Source organism: Armigeres subalbatus, chromosome 2 (assembly GCF_024139115.2).
Source record: "Armigeres subalbatus isolate Guangzhou_Male chromosome 2, GZ_Asu_2, whole genome shotgun sequence".
Taxonomy (NCBI): Eukaryota; Metazoa; Arthropoda; class Insecta; order Diptera; family Culicidae; genus Armigeres; species Armigeres subalbatus.
In genome coordinates this window covers 76,034,633-76,044,734 of record NC_085140.1, presented here as the reverse complement: position 1 = coordinate 76,044,734, position 10,102 = coordinate 76,034,633, and the positions used below count along the sequence as shown (strand labels likewise).

Here is a 10,102-nt window from a genome sequence, read left to right as displayed (position 1 = left end):
CTCTCAAGCTTTGCTCTGGATAAGCATTGATATCACGCGAATGGACCCTCGACAAGATTATCGGGTTTCCAAAAACACTTGTCGCTACAAAATTAAATGTTTATCATTTTTTTTTGTGAAGAAGTGATACTGAAAGACTTATAGTTTTTGGTAAAATGACTTTTTACCGAGAAAAAAAACTCTAAATGTTCAACACATGGCTCTCTTATACATGACCTATTTGGAAATTTTGAAGATTTTATCAAAGCAATGCTGAAGATTTTCCCGAGTACTTTCTAAAATAATTTTTTTTTTCTAATTTCAATAAATTTTCGAAAATAAATTTGGCAAAAATCATAGGACTGGTACACATCCCTACGAATATTTTTTCAGGAAATCCTCCGAAATTTTCTGCAGGAATTCCTCCTGAAGTTCCTGCTTGAATTATTCCGAAAGTCGCTCCAGGGATTCCTACGAAAGTTCCTCCAGTAACTTTCCCTGAAAATTTATTCAGATATCCCTTTGGAAGTTACTTTGGGATTGTTTTCTGATCTTCGTTCAGTAATACCTACAGTAAATCCTTCAAGAATTACCCCAAAAACTCCTCCTGAAATTCCTACAGAAGTTTATTCAGGGATGCCCCCGGAAGCTCTTCCAGGAATTGCCCCGAGAGATTCTTCAAAGATTCCTTCGTAAATTCCTTCAGGATACCACCTGGTATTCCTCCAAAAATTTCTCCGAAGTTTCCTCTGGAAGCTCCTCTAGGACGACTGGAAGCTCCCAGGTATTCCTCCGGAAGGGGGTATTCATGAAGAAAAAAAACAATTTCCAAAGGAACTTTTGGAGAAATATCCTAGAAATAAAACTAAGAAAATCCTGGATGAGTTTCTTAAGAATCTTCTTGTGAGTATCGAGGGTATTTCTGAAGGAGATTTCATAGATTTTTGGAGGACATTTCTAAGGAATATCTGGAAGAAAGTTCTGGAGAGATTCCCTGATGAGCTCAGGATAATTATGATAAGAACTATTGGAAGAATTTTCTAAGGTGTTCCTAAAAGAGCTTCCTTGAGAAATTTCTCGACAAATATCCCAAGAAATTCCTGTGGATGTTTCCGAAATGAATTTTCTGAAAAAGTTCCTAAAAAAATCAAGGTAGAAATTACTCAGAATTCCCTGAAAGGTCTTTTGGAAGAAATTCTGAAAGTATTTTTGCAGGACCTTCTGAAGGTATTCACATGAAAAACTGCAGGGGAATTTTACTAGAAATTATTTGAGAAATTCCTAAACCAGTTTTCAAAAAAAATCCCGAAGGACTTTTTGCAGAAATTTCTGGATGAAGTTCTTGAGGGGTTCCTGAATGAGTTTTCTATAAATTGCTAAAGGAGCTGCTTAAGAAATTTCTTGATAAATTTCTGAAGATATTCTTTCAATATTACCAAGAAATAACTGCAGGGAATAAACGAAGCAATTCCAGGAGAACTTTCATAAGGAATTTTCAAAGATTGTTTTAAACTTCCGCTATAATTCCTGAATAAGAAACATAAAAAAAAATTGAATGAATTTGATTGGGAAATCTTGTATAAATTTTAAATGCATCTTCCTACGGATTTCCTGAACGATTTATTTATTACACAAATTCCTCGTTGAATCCTCATACATAGTTGATCTTATCAATATATCTTGAAGAATGCTCAGAAGTTCTTCTGGAGAAAGTCTGAAGGAATTCCTCCTTTGCAAATTCTCTATGGTACGCCCTAGAAAAATTCCCCATAAATTTCTTAGATTTTTTTTCCAGAAACACCTTCAATAGTTTTTCCCGAAAAGTGAGCATGAGCTTGATGACCATGCATTTCGTAGTTGTTACTCCGTGATTGACCAGAACAATAGCAATGGCACTGGGAACCAATGGATGGAAGCATGGGGTATGCTCTTCAACCTTAATGTGCCCAGTTCGAGAGCTCTAGATGGGGAGGGGATTGATAATTCAATTACTCGCCCACTGCAAGCCGAGAACACCTCTGCACTCGCCACGAGTTCATGCGGAATTGGGGAAATCTGGGGGTTAGGTTCTATGGCAGAGGTTCGTCTTGGTTAAAGGGTTGCCAATGTGATGGTAATGAAAGGGTGGAGTATATTCTAATTAGAAGCCGCTCATATCGAATTCTAACAGTTACCTACTAAAACTAGTCAAGTTCCAAAAGATGCCTTGTATGTGTCCTCAGGAATTTATTTGGGACTATTTGCAGTCATTTCTCAAGTAGTTCCTACACGCCTTAGGAATGTCTGTGTATTGCTAGCAAGTTCATTTCTTGTAATGTTCATCGAAGAAATTTTGAATTTGCGGTTGGCCCGCAGATGCTCGACTGACTTTGGCCTCCCACCTCCTGAACCACGCTGGCGAAGAAACTCTAGGAATTATGGAAAATAGCCACCGTCCAAGTTCGTCGTGTGTTCCTTTGCCAGATTTGAAGAGTACTCTGACGGACTAATGGGAAAAACTCGTTGCTCGAGAATTGTCTACCTTTGTAAGCGAGTCCACCTTCTCATTGCCATAGATTGAGCAGTAATCTTAAATGATCTTTCATTAGCATTAGCATTAGCATTAGCATAGCATTAGCATTGTTACGGTGTAATTCGTAGATTGGACACTAGTGATACTCATGTTTTACTTTTGAGATCCTTATCTAGAATGCTATCAGAAATCAAGAAGGGGAGTGGTTCTTGATTCCAGTCTTAAACAAAAATAACAAAAGCATGAGGATTACTACTCCTGGCCACGCCCACCTTCACCGTAACTAGGGAGTGGAAGGAAGTGTTGATGTAGTACTTACTTAACGAGAGGCCACCGACTTAGCGACACCCTCATAAGTACCACGGAGTTGGATAATGAGGAAGGTAATCGTTGGGTCAGGATTTGCCTGTAGCTGGCAATGTAACCGTGGTAGATCTTACCCCGTAACACACCACGCAAAGGTGTCTACCCAGCATTACGGGTAAGTAATCTTAAATGATCTTTCGACCAAAAAATGTTTGTAAGAAAGTAAGATGCGTGCTTAACAGGTTTCATCGACCGGAGTGCCTCAATAGAACTCCTCTATCCTCAATAGACTATCCGAGAAGTCGGAAAATTTTCCTTAAGCGAAGTTAATTGCTGCCAGCTCAGCAGCATAAACCGAACATGGTTCTGTCAGCCAGTGGATCTGTTAATGCGTTTACCATCAGTAAAATATCTGTTAACGCAATAGACATGTTCATATTTTTCAGGAAAAGGGAGGAAATAGAAATTTGTCGAAGATGATCTGGTATTCCATGAATAGCATGTTTCATGAACAGATCGTATTCAATTGAGGAACTGTCGTTGGTGAAGTGAACTCGTGGGGGAGTATAATATGGAAGACAAAGATCTGACGATATGTAGTTGAGATAAACTCTCAGGAATCTTGACCGATGAGCATTCTATCGAAGTTTTCTAAGACAAGTGTGTTTTAATGAGTGACTCCAGCAAGCACCTTCAGGCTCATGTTATACGTTCAATGCATACAGCCAATCACTTAGACATCACTTATGTTTGTAATTGGAATAACTTTTCCTTTGTAAATGTATAATCCTAGATTCTTGTAAAAACTTCACTCTACCGACAGACTGACGTATACACAATAGATTACAAACTATTGCTTGCACAATTTTCCATGAATTTCAAGATTCTTCTTCAAATTTCTTCAAACTACTTACTAACTAGGGGGAATGACGGCTTTGGCAGGTTTTGTTCTATTATTGTCAGGGGGTTTTTTATGACTGATTTTGCTCAAATTTGACCTAAACATTCTTTGCATATCAAAGAATATTGTGACCAAATTTCATAAAATTCGGTCGACAAAAACCCCCCTGCCAATAATAGAACAAAACCTGCCAAAGCCGTCTGTTCCCCTACATAAAAAAAAATCTGCATGTTGTTCCCACCTGGAACAACACGTAGATTTTATCCACCATGTAACTTTTACCTGATTTTCCGGTAGAATTCTCATTCTACGTGACAATCAGGTAAGTTTTACCTGAGTTTTAAATAGAATTCACCGGACACATAAGTTTCACCTGAATTTTCTGAACCGTTTGTAGTTACGTGTACATGTAAAATGTAGCTAAAAATTCAGATGGAGACAACGATTATATTATTTGGAGTGTAGTATTGCTAATACAATGCATCAGAACCGGATTATCACCTTAGGATAAATCAGGTTTTAGAAGCGTGTCAAGTGTGTCCACTTTTTGTCTCGGATTTCCGAAACTGAATATGTAGATTTTTTAAGGAAAAGTGTTCGTATATTTCTTCCTTGTAATTGTCCTTCTTGGATTTTGTATAGGTGATGACAAAATCAAGGTGTTAGAAGAATTCGTGTATTCGCAATTGTAATTTTATTTACATAGTATAACGTGATCCTATATGTACAGACCTACGTGTGTAATTCGTAACCGCTCCTCCGATGGAAGTTCGCTGCCTTACCAAACTGACTACAAAACGCTCATTGGACCGGTATTTATGTACGGACTCTAGACCTGGACGATGCGCGTGAAGAACCAACGCACACTTGAGGTTTTCGAAAGGAAAGTGCTGCGTACCAGGAGTGGGGTGCAGATGGCGGACGGTACGTGGAGGAGACGAAGGAACCACAAATTGCATCAGCAGTTGGGAGAACTATCTATCGTTCGCAGCACGAAATTCGGACGACTGCAGTGGGACGAGCACGTAGCCAGAATGTATGACAATAACCCAGGTGAATTGAATCTCGATAGCGATCCGACGGGCCCAACAAAAGTGAGGTGCGCAGCGAAAAAGGTAAAATTGAACTCGGTTCTCATTTAAATGATGAATCCCGAATTATTGCATCGTTGGTACTGCTGTACTTTTTTATTCTCATCATAAGTAACTTACAAAGGTAATCATTTTTTAAGTATAGAATAGTTTTATCACATATCAAAACACAAACAAATGTTCATCCCTCTCGCGACAATGCACTACGGCAAATCTATCACCGGTGAGGTGTTTATCTCCTCAGCACTAAGCTAAGCACCGATCCGTCCAAACTAGTTTCGTCCTGATTCGTCTGGCCACCGCTAATTAATCGTGCTCGGGTTACTTGCAAGGCCAAGCGTAGAATCATAGCCACCACTATCACTGTCAGAATGAATCCGATCAACAGCAGCACATCGTATCTGGTCTCCGCCTCGGCAGTGGTGAGAACGTGCTGCACTTTAACTACTTCATCGTTACGCGGCTGTAGTACAGGTTGATGCATGTTTCGCACATGTGACGTTAAACGAATCGACGGTTCAATGCTGAAAATCCTTGAAGCTTTGATTCTCAGTGCGCACAACAGTGCACAAAAAACTACATGTTTGTGTCATGTTCTTAAGTAGGTACTATTGTTCTGCTACCTATTGTTCACTGGACTTCTTTTGGACTTTTACTGTGAACCACCGAGCCGATCGTTATTTACGATCAATATCTCTGTTTCGCGAAATATTTATTACCGACCGTTTATTTAGAATTATAGATCTGCACTATAAAGTCCTGAATTGTTGTTTGAATTGACTATAGAATATAGCCGTATCGTTTCCACCATTATTTATAGATTAAATTATCGCTTTTTATCGCGAACGCGCGTGTTTAAAGTACTTTCTCACTTGCGTCTGCTATGTATGATAGAAGCGAATCGAATGCTGACCACGATGATCCCGTCCCATTAACGACCACTTGACACAGAGAGCGTGTTAATTCGACTTTCCTACGCGATGAGACAATATTCCTCAGGACGCAAAACCTCTGCCGAGTGCTGCGGCGGACAAAATAATTCTCGGCGAATTAGAGTAGGTAGGTACTAGGTTAGTAAACTGTTGTTGGTAGATTTGTCAGCGACAACGTCCACTCAACAGGTAAGTGATAATAATATGACCAGATTATTTGATTGATACGTCTTCGTGTTGACTTTTCTTTGTTGTAAATAGATTGTGGCGAACTTGACACTGATTGTTCGTTTCGTTCGTCTCAACAGATAAACGAATTGATTTTGATAAGACTGCTAATGCTGGTTGTCACATCAGGAGACTCAATAGTTTGACAAACAAAGATTTCACAATTTGTTAGTAAAGTATGAGTCCTGTAGGACGACACCAGGAAATATAAAGCAATCATTCAGAATGATCATGATCAGCTTTGAAATAGAAGCAACGATTTGAGAACCTCAATAAAAAAATCTATCCATGAGCTGCGTATAGTACAAAAATGTCAGAAACTGATCAACTTCATGCGAACAATGGGTACATGGTTGGGAGCGCACTCCGAAGATCACGTTGTACCAAATAACCATTCTGCCGACGATTAGGTAGATAAGATTCTGCTTACAGTTCGCGGATAAAACACATGCTGAAGCTTCAACGGATTCAGCACCGCTTGTCTCCGTATTGCGAAGTGTTGGCGGGCCTTGATTTCAAAAACGTGTCATTTGAAAACCAATTAGGCCGAATGGTCATTGTGCCGAACGATCTGTGGGTGTACACCCCTGTGTACCCGATGAAATGATAAACATCCCTGACGAATGGAGAGAAGGTGAACGAGACGAAGAGGGACGAACGAAAGGTAGCCATTTTGTTCTCGAGTTTTTTCTATCTGAACCGCGAAGAGAAAAGAAGTAAAAATAAAGTTTGTTTCGTTACCTATATTCGATTAATTATTTAATCCACGAAATTCGTCCGCCACATTTGGTGACCCCGTCGAGTAAATCTTCGGTTCGGTTTATTCGGTTAACTCGCGCGACATTTACGTTTCGGAAACATGCCAGACGATTTCCATGACGCCGTTTCTGAAAATCAGCCGGCTGGCCTGATGACGGCTACCGTGGCAGTGAAACTTCCAGATTTCTGGAAAAACGATCCAGATATGTGGTTCGCGCAAGCCGAGGCGCAATTCGCGTTGGCGAACGTGACAAAAGACGAGACACGGTTCTACCACATTATCGCTAAAGTCGATCAAACCGTGATCTGTCACATTGCGGATTTAGTGGCCCATCCGCCTTCAGCCAACAAGTATAAAGCAGTAAAAGAAAGGTTAATCGCTCGATTCTCACTTTCCCCACAGGCGAAGTTAGAGAGACTGCTAGGATCACACGATTTGGGAGACCTCAGACCTACACATTTGCTTGCTAAAACGCAAGAATTATCTGCCGGTCTGGCAGTTGATGTAAGCTTGCCAAAGATGTTCTTTCTACAACGGTTGCCACCGCACATCAGAGGCATTCTGTCAATTAGTGATGGCACTGTCACGAAGCTTGCGGAAATGGCCGACAAGATGGTTGACTCCTGAATCCTGCTAACGTCACCAGTGTAGTTCAACCCGTGGACAGTATGGAGGAGCTAAAAAATCAAATTGCGGCTCTTACAGCTGAGATCAAGCGAATGAAAGTGCGGCCGAGCCGTCAACGAAGTCGATCCACGTCACGTTCTTTGTCGAAAACTCCGAGCGGAGGAGTTTGTTGGTACCATAGTCAATATGGGAGCAACGCCCACCAGTGTCGAGAACCATGTTCGTTTTCCCCAAAAAACTAACACAACACCCATCTTATACGGCAGAGGTGGGTGGCCTGCCAGCAAGCCGTCGCCTAGTCATTTCCGATAAATCATCTCAAAAACGATTCCTGATCGATTTTGGGTCGGATGTGTCAATAATCCCTGCAAGCAAAGCTGATCGATTGTCCGGAGAAATTCCGTTGGTACTACACGCAGCGAATGGCTCCACCATAAGAACGTACGGCAATAAATTCTACTCAATCGACCTGGGTCTCCGCCGGAAGTACACCTGGAACTTCTTGGTAGCAGATGTAAACATAGCAATCATCGGTGCAGATTTTTTGGCACACCACGGTTTGATTATTGACTTGCAAAATAAGTGTTTGAGAGACAACGTTACCAAACTGCGTTCCAGTGGTAGTATTCTAACGGCTGAGGTACACGGTATTACATCCATTGAAGAGCATCATCCATTTCGTGATCTCCTTCACGAGTTTCAAGAATCCACCGTATCTACATCCTTTCAACAGTGCCGGATTACATACGACGTTACTCATCACATCGTGACAAGAGGTCCACCAGTCGCCAATAAAGCCAGAAGAATGCATTCGGATAAAGTCAAGGCTGCAAAAGAAGAATTTCAAATAATGATCGACTTGGGAATCTGAAGGCAATCGAGTAGCTCGTGGGCAAGCCCATTGCATTGTGTGTAGAAGAAGAACGGACAGTTTCGCTTCGTTGGAGACTACAGACAATTAAACAAAGTCACAGCTCCAGACCGTTACCCAGTGCCGCATATTCATGATCTGCTACATTCATTGCATGGTAAGTCGATATTCACATTAGATTTAGAAAGAGCATACCATCAGATCCCCGTTGAGGAATCGGACATCCCGAAAACTGCTGTTATAACCCCATTCGGGTTATTCGAATTTACACGCATGCAGTTTGGTTTGACCAATGCTAGTCAAACATTCCAGCGATTTATGGATCGATTATTTGCAGATCTCGACTTTGTGGTTGTGTTCATTGACGACATTTGCATTGCGTCAACATCAGTCGAAGAGCATCATCGACATGTGAAAACAGTATTGGAGCGATTAAAAGCAAACGGTCTGGTACTGAATGTGTCAAAAAGTAAATTTGCCCGAGAAGAAGTTGAATTTTTAGGCTATACGGTCAGTAAGGAAGGAATCCGTCCATTATTGGAACGTGTCAAGGTGATCCAGGAATTTAATTTCCCATCAACGGTGCGCGAGCTTCGTAGGTTTCTCGCCTTGGTTAACGTGTACAAGCGATTCATCCCGCATGCTTCAGCCATCCAAGCGAATCTATGGGCATTAGTTCCGGGCAACAGGAAAAACGATACACGGAAAATACAATGGACCGAAAGTGCTACTAAATGTTTCAACGACTGTAAGCGCTCAATCTCGGACGGAGCTCTTTTGTGTTATCCGGATTCAACAAAGAAGCTGGGACTGATGGTAGATGCGTCGAACATGGCTGCAGGAGCCGTATTACAGCAGCTAGATGGAACATCGTGGATGCCGCTAGGTTTCTATTCCGAAAAATTTAACGACGCTCAGAAAAAGTACTCAACGTTCGGTAGGGAGTTGACAGCAATGAAAATGGCCGTACACTATTTCCGACATTTCCTCGAGGGACGAACGTTTACAATCTTCACGGACCACCGCCCGCTGACGCATTCGTTATCGTCATCATCAAGTTCTCGACTTCCACATGAAGAGCGTTATTTGCGTTACATATCCGAGTTTACTACCGACATACAGCATATTAGTGGGAAAGACAATATTGTAGCGGATACCCTGTCTCGAATTGATGCAGTGACTCATTCGTTGATCGATTTCGACGAGCTTGCGCGAGATCAGAGTAGCGATTTTCAGTTGCAGCAGTTGTTAAAATGTCCATCCAGTTCCTTGCGACTTCAAAAAAAGTGTCTGCAACACTGTACAACACCTGTATACTGCGATACTTCAGTGCAAAACCAGCTTCGTCCGTATGTTCCTTTGAAACATCGCCACGCAGTTATGGAGAAGCTACACGGTCTGTCCCATCCTGGAGTACGATCAACGAAGAAACTGATTTCGGATCGATTCGTCTGGCCGTCGATGAAGAAAGACATAGGAAAATTCGGAAGCAAACGGGATGGTGGAGAGATTTCACCGTACTCTGAAAGCAGCAATTATGAGCACCAACTCAAAGCAATGGCATGATAATCTTCCTTTAATTCTTCTGGGATTACGAGCAGCATATAGAGAAGATCTGAAATGTAGTTCAGCCGATCTAGTGTATGGTCAAAGCCTTAGAATTCCTGGAGAATTTTTTGACGAAGTGCGACCAGATGCAAATCGAACGGAGTTTGCTCAGCAGCTACAACGAGCTTTTGGGAATGTGAAGCCTCCTACTGCATCGAACCATGCAAAGCGTAATGTATTCGTTAGTGGTGATTTAAAGTCTTGTACGCATGTCTTTGTCAGAGTTGATTATGTAAAGAAACCATTGCAGCATCCGTATGAAGGTCCGTACGAGGTACTGGAAAGAC

At 41.5% G+C, this 10,102-nt stretch overlaps 2 protein-coding genes across 2 annotated transcripts; both read left to right on the top strand.

The window, feature by feature from the left end:
- Nucleotides 1-6,808: 6,808 nt before the first annotated feature.
- LOC134209047 (uncharacterized) lies at nucleotides 6,809-7,336 on the top strand. Its single transcript, XM_062685030.1, has one exon. It carries the CDS (start codon nucleotides 6,809-6,811, stop codon nucleotides 7,334-7,336), a length of 528 nt encoding a protein of 175 aa, XP_062541014.1.
- Nucleotides 7,337-7,553: 217 nt separating this feature from the next.
- LOC134209046 (uncharacterized) lies at nucleotides 7,554-8,207 on the top strand. Its single transcript, XM_062685029.1, has one exon. The coding sequence runs from the start codon at nucleotides 7,554-7,556 to the stop codon at nucleotides 8,205-8,207; it is 654 nt and encodes a 217-aa protein (XP_062541013.1).
- Nucleotides 8,208-10,102: the final 1,895 nt, after the last annotated feature.

Excerpts from the sequence above, each read along its gene's own strand:
- LOC134209047 (XM_062685030.1), top strand. The coding sequence starts at position 6,809 with ATGCCAGACGATTTCCATGACGCCGTTTCTGAAAATCAGCCGGCTGGC.
- LOC134209046 (XM_062685029.1), top strand. The coding sequence starts at position 7,554 with ATGTTCGTTTTCCCCAAAAAACTAACACAACACCCATCTTATACGGCA.